The following is a 20208-nucleotide window of genomic DNA, read 5'->3' on the forward strand; positions in this document are numbered from 1 at the left end:
GGGTAAGACTCATCTAACAAATACAAATATAGTGGCAAGACTTGAATCAAGAAGGTACACTCGAACAACATTTGTATTCTTAGATAGCTTGATGAATAATTTGCAGAATACAATCCAGATCCACCCATTCTTTGCTCCAAGAGATGAAGAATTAATAGTAACTTCAAAATGGAGGGTACGGGTACAAATTTACGTTTAAACAGTGGATATTTGATCTATTCTTGTAAAGGTACATCGAAAGTACAGATCACACGAACTTCGCTTTAATGTTAGGGTAATCTGTGATGAAACAGCTTCGTGAAGTATATACAAAGCTCAGTTGATCACGTAAAATCGACTCCATTGAACCAGAGGCGTGCAAATAATTTGACATTGGTGTATGAGCCCTGAGAATAAATGAACCTTCAGGCTTAACTGTGCGAACATGAAGTTTCATGGTAAAAGTTAGCAGAAAGAAAGAGATGATGATTGAAACAAAATGGAGCTATGAATTATATGTACAGCTTGGAAGATGGATTTGTGGGTCTGAAGAGTCAAACTTGGTGAGTCCATCGGACTGGTATAAATGTAATTGTTCATCTATAGCAGAGTGATTATATTTATTTAGCCGCTTGTTTTGGAGCACCTCCTCCCAAACACAATGACATGCATAATGATTTGAAATACCATATTCTGAACCCGCTCGCTACAAAAAGTACTCGATGATCTGCATGGGATCAGCATTAAGCCGCGACTTGCTATCAAGCCAGATTGAATGCCTAGTTAGAACATCCACAAGCAAGTAATTAAATCATCAGTCAAATTAAAATTGATGTTTTAAATGAAACAAATGAGATCCATGTTTTAGAGAGAGACATTTTGGCCCGAGGATCACCTGGAAGAAGGGAAAAGGCGGCTAGACAAAAAATTTTGAACCATTCCAGTTTTCCGCATATCTTGATATGGTAAGTTCTTTACAATTACTATCCGCCATAAGCCAACATTTCCATTCTCATCTGGAGTGTCACCATCGCCTGATATCTCAACTAAACTTTCTTCATCGACAAACACAACAAAACAAACATCTTTCTTGGAGTATTCACTAATCTGCAGTTATTAAGTTTTGCTTCACTTAAATATCAGGACTTAAAACACCACATACCATAAAACATTTGTATGGCTTAAACAGCACATTTTGTAATTGAATGCAAAACCGCAGTGTCCATAAATCATTGAGACAACGAGACAACAAACTAGATAGTGTAAAAGATATCATAGGATTTTGCAGAGTTTTCATTGAAAAAAACAAAATGAGGACATAGGCAAAACTTGTTACCACTTTGCTAGTTGGTCTTCTCAGAAAATCAGAGCTTCCAAAGATGCACGAAGACATGACGACACTACATTTATGCACATATTTTTTGTCCTTCTCACCCACATCAAATCCAGTAAATGGAAATCCATCAGGCTTGCTCACAAAACCATGATAAAAGTTTTGATTTCTTGCACGGTAGGATTCCTCTCTTTCTTCAAGAGTTTGATGCCCACCAAACTGAGTTTCATTCAGTGCGGTTTTCACCTCTCTTTCTAGGAGAAGTGAGCAAACTTCACATTATCTTTGGGCTCAAAGAGATATGTAACTGAATCGAGAAATGGCACCTCCCATGGAGAGAAACCTGGGGATAGAAGTAAAGAAGATATAAGTAAATCTTAACATTATGTTTAACAAGGACCATATTTGATACGATTGTTATTCGTGTTGCTGAATATGATCTTGTGGACATTCAAATATACACGTGACAGTACTGCGCGAACAGCTAAAACTGCATTCCAAACTTCACACTTCGGTTTGTATGAGTTTCTATGCAGATTTCTCATGCATATATCGTTTGACACACATAATTAAGTTTCGGGATTCTTGAATGGGAGAGAATAGGAAAACTTAGAAAGTAATCACCCTATTCTTACGCTTCCGATGTGGCTTCTTCCGTGGCTGCTTTGGAGCCTTGTTCACCAATAATTCTTCGAAGAAACAACTCCTACAGATTTAAAATCATAAGAAAATATGATTAATGCTATGGAGCAAATAATTTTCCAACACTAGATCGAATACAAATAATTTATATGTCATGTTTTACTTGAGATAAAATACAACTAAAATTTTATTCTTCAAGTTCCACATAGATTAATGAGAAGCCTCTTGGCTTTCAACCACCGAAAATTTTGATAAAAAATGCCGATAAAACTAAACTGAAAAGCAAAAAGATTCAGGTTTACGTCAGAAGGTAGGCATAGTGGTATGCCTCTAACTTTAAGATATATATTGCATAGGGGTTTGTACGAAAATTTTCCGAAAAAATCAAAATTATCAAATCCAAAAGAAAGCTTTTGAGGTGAGATCAGTGAAGTTCTAAAGACGTTCACTCACCATGAAAATGCACCTTTAAACCAAAAATAAGACAAATACATGAACAAGAGCACTCCAAGTGACAACAACCAAAACAAGAATCCTTGTCCAGAAATCCGGCCAAACCTCCTCCCTCGACGATAACCCTGTGACTTTTGCTCACTTTGATCCAGAGACTTATGCCTCTTCTCTCAGGTAGCAATTCAGAGTTGTTGAAATTAGCCATCAACACATGCCTCCCAAAATTCAGTAACAAACCAGCTCATCTGCAAGATAATGAAAAACGGAAGGTTCCTATAGGTGTAACATATAATTTCTTTGAACTACATAAATAGTATAAAATGCAGTGACATATTAAAAGTATGCAAGCTGGATTCGATATTTAGATATTAAATTCTAAGAAGGGAGACAATAAACCAATTGAATAACCAAGATTACCTCACTAACAGTCATGTCATCTGCAATTAGCAGCTAAGTAAAACTTTATATGCATCATAGCAGCACCTAAAATCCAGAAAATATCATGCATCATGACCACATACAATCTTGAAACAACCGAAAGAATCATAGAATTCCTGATATTTGACATGAAACAACCGAAAAAATAGTAGAATTCTCATCGCCACATTTGTCTTTTTAGTTGATTTGGGGTCTGTTGTTTGAATTTGCGATGATGATTTTCTGTAACTTTTTGACATTGGGATTTAGGATGGAAGTTGTATTTGATCGACAGGAGGCCGTCAAGTTGAGTGGGATACAACTATTCATCCTTACAGAATAGCAATGGAATCAAGTTAGTGGTGTTCTTAGTAATTTTTTTTTATTATTCTATGTTGTTTATTTTTGTTTGCAAATTTTCAATAGTTCAGTTTTCATCTATCATGCATATATTATTGGGTTGGAAACTATCTTGATGTAATAGAATTGGCTGTTCAATTTGAATGTTTTGGGTTCATTCCTTTTGTTTGAAAGAGCAGCTTCTCCCTGTAAGTATCATTTCGGCATGGGTGTCTTGTATCATTTTTAATCTCGTGCCTGATGAAATATGAAGGGGCAAACAAGCTTGGGGTCAGATTCCTCATTCGAATGAAATTTTTTGCCAAATTTTCCTTTAATATTTTAAAAACACCCATCCAGTCCCTCTCGGAAAAGGATCCATCTCCACTCACAATTCTCGTGCCTGCTCAACTAAATTCTCAATCTCTCGTCGCATTGCCATTAAATATCTTGTGTCAGCCTAGAATGCAGCATAAAATTTACAAATTTTGTTGATTCCTCATCTGTAAATTTGTACTAGCACAAGATTAAGAATTGCGCATATTGAGGTAGTTAAAAAATCAAAGGGAATGGAAGCTGCATAAATAGATAAATTATGTGTGAAATTTGTTGTTAGAACAACCCTTATCAGCCTTCCCATGATTCCATTCCATCTTTGACTGGAACAATGGTTGTGGCGTGCTATTCTTCTTGGTGTTTGGACTCTAAAATTGTTGTTATTTTTAGGTATAAGAAACTGTTTCTTGATTCTTCTCCGCCTTATCATACAGCTAGCAGTGACTTCTCTCACCCTGATTTTGCTGCTTTTTGCATTCTACCTAAGCACCAGAAAGCGTAAGGTGCACGGATGCTTATTAATTCTTCTCATGCTCGCATTCACCTTCTCATTTTCAAGTGAATAAGTGTTTCTATGTCAATTTTAGTGATTGTTATTTGTTAATTTCTCAGATCAATTAAGGTAGACAAATCTAGGATAACTGGAGTTGCTGGATCATGAGAATCTGAATTTTCTAGTGTAAGGATGACTTTCTCAACGATGTATTTGAATCCATACAGTTGAGAAATTGCTTAAGTACTCTCAGTCTCACTTGCCTTACACCAATATGCTAGTGTTAATTTTGTTGGGAAAAATTTCAGGTAAATAACTCAACGATCAACCTATGCTTTGATATCTTTGGAACAACCGCTGAATTTGGATGGTTCTCGGTATATTTGCACTTTTTATTCGGCATCAGGGGAAGCTAACAGAGAATCACGATTACAAGTAGTCATAAGGGGAAGTCTCCTGTATTTCGATCTAACAAATTTGATCATATGATCTTATACTCATTGTCAAATGTGATTTTTGTCGGAAGTTTTTCCATTGAAGTGGCTGGCACCCTTTTTGATTATTCACACATAGTGATCTTGATTCTTGTTATCTATGGTTTCTTGCAAATTGAGTGGTCAATACGAGGAATGTAAAAAGTTATAACAATCAGTAATGGTATAAGGCCAATCTTTTAAGTAAAATAACAGTTCAAGCGCCAATTTTTGACACATAGTTGTTGACAGTAGTTCGGATGAAACTTGTTAGTTGTCTTACATTGGTTGAGTAAAATACCTGAGAGTTGCATATATGGACTTGGAGAATCTTCTTCTCTTGAGCTAGCTTTTGGTGTTGAGTTATGTCCAAGTTCCAATCTTATCATGGTATCAGAGCTCAGGTTCTTTCGTTATGTGTTGGACTGTCCATAGTTGGACCAACCGTTCTGTTCATATTTGGGTCATTTGTAAACTCACGCTCCAGATGTTCATTCCTGAGCGTGAGGAGAGTGTGTTAGTTATCTCACATCGGTTGGATAAAATACCTGGAGTTGCATATATGGACTTAGACAATCCTCCCCTCTTAAGCTAACTTTTGGAGTTGAGTTAGGTCCAAAATTCGATCTTATCATATACTTCAATCATTTCAAAAGAAAGTCTGGTACTGTAAGTAAATGTTGGTGGTCATGAGCTGTTTTCTGCCATTAAAATTAGTTTATTTGGCACATACTTGTAACTGATCGATAGTTAAACAACTTCACAATCCCATGAATTATGCGAGGCCCCAACTCATTATTTATTTGGTCAGGATTAACATTCAACCAGGGATAGTGGACCTCACATATCATTCTCTCATGCTCTTTTCTTTGTCATCTTTCATTTTTCTGAGATTTCTTCTTCCACTGGATCAGTTAGTTGCCTATTTAAATCCTCATTCAACTCAACTTGACTTCTATTATTCTGTCTTAATAAATTGATGGACGTTGCCGATATGTTGGAATACAATTTAATTAATTTAGGATTAACTCCATACAATACCATTGTGAAATCTCGAGATTGTTAAAATCCTTCATGAAAAAAATATTTATTCTCTCTTTATGTTTTTTAATTTTGAACACACAACTTTGTTCATACTGTTTTAAAGGGTATGTCTGCTCAAGATTTGAAAACACGAGTAGTTGATAAATAATTTTTTTTTCAATGAGGAGTTTTCAATAATACCGGTATTTCACTACGTAGTGCATGCAATTATCCTATTAATTTAAGTCGAATTCTTTTTGTCTTTCACATTCGGTAGGATTGGCCCGTATCACTGATAAAGATTCGTGAGACCGTATCACAATATGCATATTCTTACTACTTCCCACAATTAGGATTTCCATTCTAACCAAATTTAATAATTACTACAAAAGAGAATTCACGTATTCATAATTTATAATCACAATCCACGTAAACAATGTCACGGCCCAACCCGTCCGCTTTAGCCCGATGCCTCACGGCTTTAAAACGCGTCACAACGTGCGACGTCTATACACACTGGCTCTGATACCAAATGTCGCGGCCCAACTCACTTGTGATATTGTCCGTTTTGGTCTGAGGTCTCACGGCTTTAAAACACGTCACCACGTGCGGCGTCCACACACACTATCTCTGATACCAAATGTCACGACCCAACCCACTTATGATATTGTCTGTTTTGGCCCGAGGCCTCACGATCAAAACGGACAATATCACCAAGTGGGCTAGGGCGTGACAAACAACCTTATATCATGATATGTAAAGTTAGAACAACCAAAGACACATGAAAAAAACAGCCCCAAAAAACATTTTGCATGAGCTTCCCACGAAAAATTCTTTACTAATATGTCGATAATATCATAAAGGAAACATCGAATAACCCTGTTCTTCCCCTACAACTCCTGGATCCACCTTAATGCGAAGGTGGATCTGGTACAAGTTCTGCATACGTGCAATATGTGTCGATGCTTTCATAAGTTCGAATCTGTTTTTTTTTTAAAATCCGTCGTAACCTAACATAACTAATAATAATTAAATATTTCCCAATATGAGTACTGTAATTTTTAATGCATCCACACATTCTTTCAAATCTCTTCCTCCGATGTTTGAGATGGATCGATCCGACCACAACCCATGATGTCTTTAATTACAATGATTATAATATTATGTAGGATGATTTTATTTACCTTTCCAAGATATTAGATAAAGAGGAGGGCAAATTGCCATCCTGGTACTGGTTGTCCCCTTACATGGAGGGACCATGCCATTAATATGTTTGTTATGGAATGTGACTGAATGCATCCCATTTTCTCATGATCACTAGTGAATTTGGGTGTCACTTGTCAAATTAAGCAAAAAACATTCGCTTTTCTTCAATTCAATTCAATTCAAATTAAGCAAAGAACATCCCATTTACAGTCCAATTACACGCATGCATAGTTTATCTCCTCTCATAAATCAAACGTCCGTCTCATAAAGCATAAAATTATTTTGAAATAAAAAATATGTTTGTTAGGAATGTTGCTTGACAGATCTGAGTATATATAATAGTAGCAGTGTAAGATTGTAAATTTGTGTTTTATCAGAATTAATTGTTGTGCTAAATGTTACAACATTTAAGACAATATGCAGCGGAATATTAAAGTTTGTAACACAAATTTGCTTTAAATAAATATTATGGACATGATTAAATTTGCACAAGTATAAATACTTGTGTGGAGCCTCAGGGCAAAAATATTCACTAGAAAACAAATGTTATGTTTACAAAAATCAATCACTAGTGATCTTAATGAAAATCAATTTTCTCAACACGTTGAGGAAAAAAATAACTTTCTAAAACAACCAAGAACACTAAAACGTAAATATGAAAGCAAAACGTGACGCCAAAAACTTGGAGCAACAAAACCCGATCTTCAGCCAACACTTGCATACGTGTTGTCTGCAGATGTCTACAACAATCACGACAACACGTGGAACAACACTCTTCAAACCAGCAGCAACTTTGTATATTAATTTCGCTGAATCAAAAGCCAACCTTGTCAATGTCCTTGTTTCTCTTATTTATAGACTTCATCTCTCATAGAATTTGTCTCCACAAGGGAACCTATTATACAAAGAAGGTAAGAGTTTAATTAGGAACAAACTCTTTTTCAATATTGATATCATATCATGATAATATTTGCATAGTTAATGAAAAATATTATTAAATATTATACTCAATCAAATCAACAAAGAAAATAATATTAGGAAAATCATTTAAATTAAGAAATTATATTTCCCTTCAATGTTGATTCGTCTTTTCGCTTATAATGATTTATTATTTATTCATTAAAATTTTTATTATTTTGATACATGATTATCCAACACATTTGAAGAAAAAACTTAAATTAACATTATTTGATTTAGAGTGACGCATAACCTAAAATATAAAGCAATATAGGCTAGTTTTGAGATTGTAGTATTATATTTGTCATTTGTCTTGTAAATAAATAATAATATGGAAATAACATATTTTTTGATGAAATATATAAATACTTCGGGACATGAAATAATTGAGAGTTGTGTGAGCGTAATATTTTGATTGAAATTTTTTGATGATTGTAAATAAGTTGTATATTTCCAGAAGAGATAGCTGAAAACTTATTTAAGTATGAGTTTAGTTGGAAAAATATATGTTTAACATAAAGAGAACCTTAAAGAACCAAACAATAAAGATCACTTTAATTTCAAATTAGAAAATTATTTAATAAGGACAATGATGTGTTGTCCATGGTTGTCAAAAATGTGAAAAAAACCAAGTGAGACTTAAATAACAAGATGAAACAAAATGGAGTAAGACCCGAAATATGAATGATTCAAATAAATAAAATAAGAAGAGCATACGGGAAAAAACAAAACAAGTATCAAAGAGATTGACATCAAATTAGACGATGAAAAAACATGAAAATCAAATATATATGAAGATGATAATCATGAATTTAAATATTTAATCCAACAAATAAGCATGAAAAATAAAAAATATGAACAAAATATTGAACGATTCAAAATTAAAAAAAACAATTGTTTGAAATGATTGATAAACTGTGAAATAATATTTTTATTAAATAATTTGTGAAAATATATATATCTACATTTTTTACGATTATTATTTATATTATATTCAAGTTTGTTTCCGTGCAACGGCCGCACGTGTTTTGCGACTGAATCAGCGAAGAACATGGGTAAAATCAATCAACTCGGAGCCTTGTACTCAATACCATTAACTGCATCAGCCAAACAGGTATACCCAAAAGATTGGATATTGATTCCTGTAGTTTGAATAAATATGAGCTTTGATAAACTCACTTATTCTTCCCATTTACCGTAATATTTTCACTCAATAATTTGGTCAAAAACTGACAACGTGGAACATGAACATGACAGTTTACTAAGTGTACAACAGATGTTCTAAAGATTGCTGTCTTTTTCTTGGTTCAAATCCTGGAACCTTACTCTGTGCAAGCGTGTCCGATTTTAGGAGATTTCTTGTGTTTGATATCTCCTTCTCGTGTGATTTATGTGCGTCTCCGTCAACTCTAACTGCTTTCTCACTTTTACAACCTGAAAGAATACCCGTACGCCGTTTCGACAGTTCTTTGAGTGCGCTGTTTCTTGGATTCAGGCCTGGTTTTTGAGGATTTGGGGTAGTGGAGACAGTGGAAGTGGTGGTGGTGGTGGTGGTGGTGGATCTCAGCTCTTCGAAATCCGAGAAGATGGAGAAATCTGCCGCGCTGGCCGTAACAACACTCCACTCTATACTGGCTTCACTTGGCGCATAACAATTTCGAGGTGTTACACTGCCTGACAGGCCATCTGATGCCTGCCTGGAGTTACCTTTCGACAGGCTTTCGATTTCGAATAAATCGGAGCTTGCATCGCTGTCGCCATCGTTATTCAAATCACTGCAAATTGGAGGGATCTTGATTTCTTCAGTTACTCCTGGAACAAGTGCATCCCAAGTCAACATTGATAGCTTCTTGTCCAGGCTCAGGCGATTCTTGCCCTTTTCAAGGATGGGGGATCCGAATACATCCAATGACTTTGGCTTAGTGGCATCCTCTTGTTCGGCTTGTATTTGCGTTCTTGCTGCATGATCTCCAGTCTTGGAATTGAACACAGGGAAGCTAAAATGGCCCTCTTTCATTTCCGAATCAAGAAACTTCGCTCTTGTATCATGTTCCGACGGGGATTTCTTAACCGAAAGATCACTAGTTTTAACCAGAATATTACCACTCTTAGTGGAACAGTTATCTCGATCAAAATCTCCGATTTCGACAGAATTCTTGTCACTACAAGAACAGTTGCAGCCAATGTTGGCAAGAAAGCCCTTTCTTTTAAACTTTTTGGGCTTCTGGTTCCTCGGAACACTATGCAACATGCCGCTTCCACTGTTCCAGCTTGAATCGGATCGAACACTCGGGGTCGCTATCTGATCCCAATCTTTTGCAGGCAATACTTGAATAATGGGCTCATCATTCTTGGACTGGTGATCTGGCAACCCTTTGTTACGATCAACTATGGGGGTATAATTCGTGCCTTCATTGAAATATTTTTTCGCATCAAAAACGTCGATTTCTCGATCTTCCGTCGTCCTATTCTTTCCGAGATAAGCAGGATCACGTTTGGAAGATCGTAATTCCAGCACAAAGGTTTCCTCAACTCCATCTAAGTACGAGAAAATAGAACTGTCCCGGAACTTGTCGCTACTTTGTGAACTCATATAGTGAAATTGATTTGGAGGAAAAAAATTATTAAATAGATATTAATACTAGAGAATTTTCTATGTAGATATGAGGAGAGATCGAGTCGAAATATACGAAATGGGAATTGGTGTGGGCAGGGAACTTTGGCTTAATTTGAACCATATCACACACACACACACACACACACACAAAAGTACCCTTGATGGAAGAGTGTACAAATATGTGTAAATTGTAATTATTTTTGGATTATAGACATTGTTAAGTAGATGCATTTTTTTTTTGTCTTTTTTCCTTTTAAACTAAAGATCAATTAATATTAAAAAAATTAGAACCGTTTCCATTTCATGCATATAAAAACCTGTCGAACTAAACGTCACATGTCATTAATTGTATAATTTTAAAAGTATACAAAAAAAAAAAGCACATTAGTAAAAGATTGGAAAAATGGTGGAAATTGAAATAGTGAATTCCTCAAATATATATATATATAGACACACACGAAAAGAAAATGTTGTCTTCATGAACGAGTCATCATTGAAAATGTTGTCTTAATGTATGTCCATTTTCATATCGAATCATCATGCATTGATCGGGTCTTTCCACATAGAATTCAAAAAATATTCTAGTGTATATTTCATCGCACTAGAGAAAAATATAGACTGAAGCCATGGAATAAACTATCGATTCAAATAATGTGAAAAAAATTATTATCAAAAAAATCTTGGGACCATTGGAATCGAAGTTTACGAAAAAATGATGTAGTAACAAATATTAATTTAATTTTTAATAATAATACACCTAAATACCATTAAAACATAAATAAATGAGGTCGGGAAAATGTCAAAAATGTCACTCAATGAATGATATATGTGCCAACTTGAGCCAAACCACATGGAAGGTTTCATACTAATTTTCGTGTTTTTTAAATTCCATTTGGTTCATATATGTATGCAACAAATATTGGCCACAAATTAAGAATTTGAAAATGAACAATCCCTTGCCATATTTTAAGATTGTTTTAATGTCAAATATGGATAGGTAATAATTTAATTTCATTTCATTTGTCAGCATATATATATTTTCTGCATAAAATTTAGGTATGATTGTTTATATTTCAATAAAATATTACTATATTTTTTTTTATAAAAACAAAAAAACATGCATCCATTATTAAATCTATTCAATGGTCATCGGTATCAAATACATTTATTAAATAAAAGATAATATAGCATATTTTAAAATTTTAAAATAATAATGAAATGTATATATGTTATTTTTTTGTTGTATTCTTATCCTTGCATCATAGCATATGATTATATATTAAGTTATTAACAATGTGTGAATGAGTTCAATTTTTAAACTCAGAAAATGTAGAATATTTGCCAATGACTTATTAATTAGAGCTAGGCAAAAACTTGTGTGAGACGATCTCACGGGTCGTATTTTGTGAAACGGATATCTTATTTGGGTCATTCATGAAAAAGTATTACTTTCTATGCTAAGAGTATTACTTTTTATTGTGAATATCGGTAGGGTTGACCCGTCTCACAGATAAAGATTCGTGAGACCGTCTCACAAGAGACCTAGTCTTAGAGCTATAGGTCTCAAGTTTTACTTGAGATCTCGAGTCTAACAGTTAATTGTAACAAAATATCTCCTATTTTCTAAAAATACATAATATTTAACCAGAAAATCCCCAAAATTTAGAGAGATAATAAGCGACCGAAAATTAATTTGGTCTAAATTACTAACCAAACATTTTTGTTGAATTTGGATTTGATGGATATTTGAAAGATGAATTTGAAATGACTTCATTTTGGAGTGAATATGAAATTCACCCAAATTATTTAAAAGAAAAAACTAGTTTGGATTTGAAATCCATTGTCGAGTGGATTTTGTCAAACAAACCAATGAATTTTTAAATATAGTTTTGAAATCTCTAGCCTCAAATTCATCCATCCAAATGCAACTTAACAATTTCTTTGCAAAAATATTAGCGACTTAAATGTTTATATGTGGTCGCTAATTAGAGAGATTATTTGTGTTGGTCTCCAATAATTATATTTATTTAGGTTTATACTCATATATGTTTTGAGAAATAATTTCTTATGAGGACTGAAAATTATGCCGTGCTCGTTAATTAGAGTCTCTGATCTCTATTTAATTATCGACCAATTATTTAACAGTCGCTAATTATTTATGCTCGTTTTTTTAGTAAAACATTATGATAAAATTCTATGTTGGTGAATTAGCCCTTATTCAATTTCATTCGTTCATTCATTTAATAAATATTACATATACAATCTATTCCTAAATTATTTATTTCTTCCGCAGTACAAAATTATTCACAGCTTGTTCAGGTTCTTTAGGCTATTTATAGACTTTGGTTTTTTTTATAAATATTTTTTAAAAAAATATGGTGAATTATTACTACACATGTATGTACCATACGTACAGCTAATCTATACTATTTATACAATATTACAATAAATCAGAAATATAGAGTAATATACAGAAAAAAACCTAATCTATATTCTAATATGTGAATAGATTTTATTTTTATTTTTTTTATGACAATGAAACTTGTAATTGCCACATCTCGGTGCGTAGGTTAAAACAATACTTTTTTTTCCTTCTCATTTGAAAGATGCTGAAATTTAATCTAACTAAGGGTTTCTCGAATCCTCAAGGTTTCAGCTATGGTTTGTGTTATGAATCCGACGCTCTTTTGGTTATAAAGTTTTACAGGATCCGTGTAAGGCCCCGAACCCGGACTCGCGCATACGTGACTATATAATAGGCCCCTATAGCAGCTACTTCATATTCGTCCTCGCTTTACGAAAATGATTAACTCAAGTTGCCATAGAAGTCTATTGTAAGCCCATTATAAACTCATTTTAAATATTTAATTTTTACCATGTAAGATAAATGATATCACAATCACCCCTCCTTCAGAACGCGACGTCCTCGTCACGGCTTGATCTCTCGATCCACCGGCGCCGAGAATCTAGAGGTGGCTCATATAGGTTCAAGAGGTGCCTCCCGTCAGTAGGACTTTGCCCTACATGTTCAAAAGGTGGCTCCCATGCACGTAGAACTTTGTCTCGCATAGCACTTATTTCCCGGTGTTCCATGTCGGTGACCAGCTCTGATACCATTCTGTCAAGTCCCGAGCCCGAACCCGGGCCCACGTGACTGCACAATGGGCCCATATAACAACTACTTCGTATTCGTCCTCGCTTTACGAAAATGATTAACTCAAGTTGCTATAGAAATCCATTGTCAGTCCATTATAAACTCATTTTAAATATTTAATTTTTACTATATGAGACTAGGGGTATCAAAACAATCCGACTCCAAATTTGTTTAGCCTAGGATTGATTGTTGTAGAGTGTAAAATTCATGCATTGGATTTACAATCATGTTGTTTTCGTTAAAAGATCAGTGAATCATGTCGTCCACAAGTTAGTTAGAGCGGCTAGTTCTTTCTCTGGTTTCGAAGGCTGGGTGATCCCCTCATCTTGCTTATTTCTAATGCGATAATGACTAATTTGGCATAATAATTATGGAAATTTTACTAAAACGGTAAAATAACACACACAAAACTAAATTTTGAAAATATTTACCCACACAATATGTATCTATTGATTTATAATTGGGAATATAACCTTTTTTTTTCATATAACTTAAACATTTTTCATTTGTTGTGCTTTTACCGATCAATTCACGATTATAGTTCACTAACTAACTTGCATTTTCTCTCATTTTTAGTTTTATTTTTGTTGAAGTGATGATGTGGCACCGAAAACGTCAACATTTTTCTATATAATCATGTCAGCATATTTCGGTATCACGTTGGTATTTTTCGGTGCCACAAAATCATTTTACGACGTCACATAAGCATTTTAGTGAAGAGGACTTAAAATTAGAAGAAAAAAGTGCATATTAGTTGAATAAAATTATGAATTGACCGATAACATGACAGAAAGTGAAAAATGGACAATTCACATAACCAAAAATATTATTTTTCCATTTATAATTAGCTAGTGCTAACAATGGAAGGAATTCGGACACAGTTTTTCACATTACACGTCTGGGAAGCAAACCCAAGGTCAAAGATTAAGAGATTTCAAAGGCTTCAAATGAGGTTTAGATTTTTGGAGTTCGCTATTATTAATTTTAGTCCCAAACGTTGGATTTGACTCGTGAAACCCCGGCCCCGCATGCATTCAATTTAGGGAAATCTTTGGTACTATTACTAAATTAAATATTGCTCGGTAATTAATTATATTAATCGATCTTTGAGAGAGGGGATTTAGGAAATTTGCATAGTATCTTTCCGACAAGCAAGAAGATTTGAGGAAATCCAAGCCTCATGAGATTTGAAAACAGGCTACAAAATACTAGATATATTCAAATACGTGTGGAGATACCTTGGAAAATAATATTTAGGTACAATTTGAAATTGATAATTGTATGGAATCGGACAAACTAAATATGTTTTTTTTATAAATAATTTATTCATAAAATGGTTAATTCTCGTTTGCAAAATTTTAGAGTTTCGGGCAGTGCATTAGTGCAAGCCGTCCTACCTTATTTTTTCGAGTGCAACAGATATGCCCTTTTACATGCATGTCATAATTAGATTAATAATAATGTTGTTAAATTTTTTAATTTATTTTTAATTTGAGCTTAAGAATATGAGATTTGTTACAATTATGTCTCGAACCTAATATCTCGTCGCATGCTTGTGACCTTGTTGTCGATGGAATCATCAGCAAATTGGTTTATTTTTGTTACAAGAATAAACTTAAGATTTATGAGGACTAAATATTTAAACATATTTTAATATTTTGTATTTTTATTTTGATGTTTCAATGGATAAACGACAAAAACAGGTCACAATCCTTTCCAAACAAGGTCAAAATAAAATTTTACTAATTAAAACTAATATTGAACTAATTTATTCTTATGTGAGAGTAAACCCAAAATAATGTGACCACTAAAAAGAAAATAACCCTAAAAATATATTAGTATAAGAAATGTATTAATGATATATGATCCATATTATTCCCTTCAGAAGTTATTTCTGGCCAACCCTAGCTAGATTAATAAAAATTTATCTTTCAATAATTATTTTATTTCAAATAAATATTAATTAAATCTGACAAGTCAGTGGAATAGAAGCTTGGGAATGGAATAGAAGAGGCATTTGTGGATCCTGAGAGACACTGACTCCACTAAATATTAATTATATATTCTCGATTAAACTATAGTTTCATGGGAATTTAATTAGTGATTTAATAATTGAATATAGTTTTGATCTTTTGCATTGGGAGTTGGTTTTGGTCAAAATTTGAAATGCCGATGTCCATTAAATTAAACCATATGTAAAGAAGCTTGCTTTGTCTTGACTTTAAAAATTATTTAATAAGACTCTTGGCTTAAACTCAAACTTTGACATATTGAAAGCAATATTATTTCATGCTAATCTCCATGCATGATGGCTGATTTTAATGTCCTTCAGATTCCAAGATTTGGACTTAGAATGCTATATTTTAATATGGTATTATTTAGAAAAACCCGTTCAATCAGGTCTAACTGGATCGGATCGGATTTTTGGGTTCCCCGGTTTCTATTTTCATCCGACCCATATACATAAATTAGGAGTTTTTTGCAATCCAGTAAAATTACCCAACTTATAAACTTACTAAATAAGAGTCAATTTAGCAAGAATCCCATATAACTGAAATAAATATATTTTCTTGACTTGTGATTTTCTTGGTACTTGTTTTTAAGGGATTGAATCTAATAAATTTTAAGCTTATAAATTATTTAAGCTATTTTAGAAAACACAAGCTCCTTAAACTCACCAGAAATGGCGGCTGATCCTTCGGTTCTTGGGAAGCAAGCCAGGGCTTCATATACTGCATAATACTCTTGCATTTGGTATTAGGTTTAAAGTGAATATGCACGTAATTTTTAAGGTTCTTTTTCTGTAAATTTGCTTTAAATCCTACATATTACACGATTCTGTGAAGAACATGGAGGAGAGAAACGGGGAAGTGGATGATTTTTTGCTTCCAGGGTTCAGGTTTCATCCAACTGATGAAGAACTAGTAGGGTTTTATCTGAGAAAGAAGATTCAACAGAAACCGCTCTCCATCGAGCTTATAAGGCAACTCGATATCTATAAATATGATCCATGGGATCTTCCAAGTAAGTTCGAGAAATACATGACCACACACCCTTGATATACATCTCTTATCTGCATGTGCTGCGACCTTAATTTGACGTTAGATTTGATTTAAGTAAGAATATTGTGTGTGTATAGAGATGGCGGCTACCGGAGAAAAAGAATGGTACTTCTACTGTCCAAGGGACAGAAAATACAGGAACAGCACTCGTCCTAATCGTGTAACCGGCGCTGGATTTTGGAAAGCCACTGGCACAGACAGGCCAATCTACTCCTCCGAAGGATCGAAATGTATCGGCTTAAAAAAATCCCTCGTCTTCTACAAAGGCAGGGCGGCTAAAGGGTTAAAAACTGACTGGATGATGCATGAGTTTCGGTTACCCTCGGTCTCAGACTCAGCTTTATCCACAAGATATTTGGACAAATTAAACATTCCCACAAATGTAAGAACCTTAAACTTTGTACCGAATGTTCATCTTTTTCTTACGACTATAATGATAAAAAATTGTGATGTACGTATGTTTTTCTATCTTTTCAGGAAGCGTGGGCGATATGTCGGATTTTCAAGAAAGCTAACTCGAATACACAAAGGGCTATCTCTAATTCTTGGGTGTCTCCAGTGTCGGATACAAACCCTTGTCTTGTAAACAAGATTCAGTTCAGTTCTAGCAATGTGACATGTTCAGATGAAACAAAGTATTCATCCGTAGGATTCGGTTTCTCCGGCAGTGACATTCAACAGATATCCGTTGCTAGTTTCTCTCTTCCTCAACCATGCAAACTAGTTTATGATCAAATGGAACACAAACCAACTCAAGTGTCAATTTCCCATGGAGATACATCCGATCCAGTCTCACAATATACCATTAATGACACTTCAAATTCCTTGCTGCTGGAGAATATCTCGAAATCCATGTTTGAATATTTCGATACAGGCTCAGATAAGACGGATCTTAGTACATCGAGTGAGCAGTGCCACCGCATCTCAGCCATCTTTGCCGAGGACATTGCACAAGGAAATCTTGGCCAAGGTGAAGGGTTGGTGCAAAATGTGGAACAATTTGATGTGAATATGGGATTTGGTTATAGTTTTCCGTCGAGTTTAGGTGATGCATGGAGGTCTAATTTTCTGTGGGATTCTTCCCCTTGTCCTAGTGAGTTGTCGGCTAATTATTCTACTAACAATTGTTGATTCGCGGTAGTACATGGTTCTTTCATTTGTTTCCAAATCTATTTATTTTTTGGGTTTCCCCATTTTTTTTTGGTACTGTTACCTTGTAATGTGTAAAACAACTGAAATCTGAATCGTGTAGAAGTCTCACAAATTATTTTTGATATGTTTCTTTCAAATGTCTGATATAGCACACACAAATTTGAAATTTCACGAGGCAGCTGTAGCTCCATATAATGTGAGAGAAAAGATCTCGATTAAAATAAATTAAATATTCAACTTAAAATTATTTACTTAAAAAATCATTTAGTGGTCTTTCAGAAATCTTGAATGTAAATTTTTGGCCCCATCTCCAAAGAACGCTCTTTTAACTCCTCTTTTATAAAATTGAAGACAAAGCCCCAAAAAACAAAGAGTTGTATCTCAAAGAATCTGAACATACAAAAATATAAAGTTTCAACCTCACAATACAAAACAATTCCACAACTCCTTTGACTAAAAGAGTCCAAAAATGATCGAAGCCCCAAGTGGAAACTTCAGGTCTTGGATGTAAGTTTTTCCTTCGCCTTCTGCATCTTCAAAACCTTCTTCACGATCTTTTGCTACTCCACCAAGAAAGCTCTTACGATCCTATAAACAATAGAACCACAACAAAATTTGTTTTAGTGGATCGCTGTCATTGTAATGCACGGAAGGGTCAAAGACTGGAAAAACAAAAAACTTCCTTTCCCTCACAGCACAACCAGACAATACTCCACCATAAGGACGGTTGAAAGCCCTTCGGTTTCTAGATAATCTAGACCTCTTGTACTCGGCAGGTCTCAAGTGAGGTATCTGGTAATCATGATAAGATAATGAACAAAGGCATGAATAATGGCAATCATAAAAAATATATATAAGACAGTGGGACATAAACAGGATTTGAAGATAAATTGACAAGTAGAAAGCTCAGGCATGATAGCGGAACAGATTCAAATGAATTAACGGTTAGAAAACGTAGCTCACCACCCGAGTCTTTTTGTAAAACCCGAGATTTTGTAATATCGTGATCATATCAGTTTAATATCAGGTTAATAATTTGATGGTGTAATCTTGGATATTAATATTTAAATCATTCAGAATATAAGATTTGTTTTAAGGTTATCTAAGTTGTGTAGATAATTTTATCGTGTACAGAATTATAAAGCTCGAGATTAAGATAATATTATCTATTTTAAACTTGAAAATTTGGTAGGAATAAATTTATCTCAATCTAAGGAATTAAAGAAGGAATTTTGAAAATAAGCAGATAAATGTCTAAGATTTAGGTTGATATTGAGATACCAGGATAAAAGATCAAATAAGAGATAATAGAATTCGAAATCTAACAATATATACTAGGAATTTTCGAAAATTAGGTGGGGAAGGAAGAAGGAGATTTCGAATATCTACCTAGATCACGGATACATCATGATTCTAGATTTGATTCACAGTTCAAACGCACTATCACGATAGCAGCCAACTCCTATAAATAGAAGGGCCCTAGTTTTCGAAAATCACACCTTAGAATACAGCAAATTTTCAAAAATTCTCCTCTAGTCTCCATAGGAATTTTCGAGCACAGCGAAGCGCTGCCGCCGTCCAGCCGTTGAAGAGGAATTTTCGAAATTCCTGTGCAAGCAACCCTAATTATTCACGTAATTTTTGCATCAAGAATTTAAGGTAAGTGGGCAAATTTTAAAGTTTAAATTTTTGGGTTATGTGTTTTTCTTTTTTAAAGAAAAAAAAATTGCGGTCGAACACCGTCTACGTTTTTTAAAAAATCTTGTTACGTTTTTGTGAGAACACTGTGAGGATTCCCTGAAAATGGGTGGAATTCCAACATATGGCCCTTAACAGTGGGATAGAACTGTTTTACGGCCTCGCCCCCTTAGAGGATTAAAACTTAGGGACTGACGTCAGTAAACCATGAAAGGTGAAAAATTGCAGTGTTAAAATTATGAAAAGCATGCTATGAATATATGTTATTTTCGAAAATATGGAATTTGTTATGTGGTGTTCGATAATTCCCCCATTTACTGAGTATTCCCAAAATACTCACCCCTTACAACCTTTCCCAGATAAATCCGAAGAGCAGGTAGAAGAAGAAGAATCGGAACAGTTTTGGGGATGGTGATTAGTAGACATGATTATTTTTTTTTAGAAATTTAAAATTTTAGATTAGACGTTTCCGCGAATTTATTTTATTTCAGTTGTAAAGACAGTTGTTTTTTTGAGGAGTTATGAATAATAAACTGGTTTTCGGTTTATACTATGCTACGAGGCTGGTTGTTTCAATTGTGTGATTGTTAAACAACGCCGGTGTCAAATCCCGAGTTTCGGGGCGTGACATTTTAGTGGTATCAGAGCCGCCAGGTTCATAATCCGAGTAGGAAAAATCGAATTTTCAAAAAAAATATATATATATATTTTCGGAAAAAATCGGCCAAACAGGGCCTTACGCGCGCCGCGTTTCCTCCGATTCCGGCCGCCTCCGGTAACCTTTCTTCGATCGGCGACCAGTTCCCGAACCGCCTCGATGAGACGAAGAAAAGCCCTCAAACAATTTTAGATTTCGTGTTCGTGTGAAACCGGA

The 20208-nt window shown here is 34.3% G+C and overlaps 2 protein-coding genes and 2 pseudogenes across 2 annotated transcripts; 1 reads left to right on the plus strand and 3 right to left on the minus strand.

Annotated features, from left to right (window-relative positions):
- Window positions 1–63: 63 nt before the first annotated feature.
- Window positions 64–2612, minus strand: LOC140981694 (probable hexosyltransferase MUCI70; annotated as a pseudogene).
- Window positions 2613–8721: 6109 nt separating this feature from the next.
- On the minus strand, window positions 8722–10380 carry LOC140981324 (protein PHYTOCHROME KINASE SUBSTRATE 1-like). The gene has a single exon (XM_073447689.1). The coding sequence runs from the start codon at window positions 10242–10244 to the stop codon at window positions 8913–8915; it is 1332 nt and encodes a 443-aa protein (XP_073303790.1). The 5' UTR covers window positions 10245–10380; the 3' UTR covers window positions 8722–8912.
- Window positions 10381–16259: 5879 nt separating this feature from the next.
- Window positions 16260–17615, plus strand: LOC140981695 (NAC transcription factor 29-like). The gene is made up of 3 exons (XM_073448110.1): window positions 16260–16446; window positions 16562–16866; window positions 16962–17615. The coding sequence occupies exons 1-3, from the start codon at window positions 16272–16274 to the stop codon at window positions 17613–17615; spliced, it is 1134 nt and encodes a 377-aa protein (XP_073304211.1). The 5' UTR covers window positions 16260–16271.
- A 330-nt stretch (window positions 17616–17945) lies between these two features.
- LOC140980417 (large ribosomal subunit protein eL34-like) overlaps window positions 17946–20208 on the minus strand; it is a 4201-nt pseudogene continuing 1938 nt past the window's right edge.

This window comes from Primulina huaijiensis, chromosome 7 (genome assembly GCF_012295235.1).
Source record: "Primulina huaijiensis isolate GDHJ02 chromosome 7, ASM1229523v2, whole genome shotgun sequence".
NCBI lineage: Eukaryota > Viridiplantae > Streptophyta > Magnoliopsida > Lamiales > Gesneriaceae > Primulina > Primulina huaijiensis.

Bases quoted from the DNA above. Each gene is read 5' to 3' on its own strand.
- LOC140981695 (XM_073448110.1), top strand. From the start codon at position 16,272: ATGGAGGAGAGAAACGGGGAAGTGGATGATTTTTTGCTTCCAGGGTTC. The intron at 16,447-16,561 runs GTAAGTTCGAGA...GTGTGTGTATAG, and splicing joins TGATCCATGGGATCTTCCAA to AGATGGCGGCTACCGGAGAA. The intron at 16,867-16,961 runs GTAAGAACCTTA...CTATCTTTTCAG, and splicing joins AATTAAACATTCCCACAAAT to GAAGCGTGGGCGATATGTCG.
- LOC140981324 (XM_073447689.1), bottom strand. From the start codon at position 10,244: ATGAGTTCACAAAGTAGCGACAAGTTCCGGGACAGTTCTATTTTCTCG.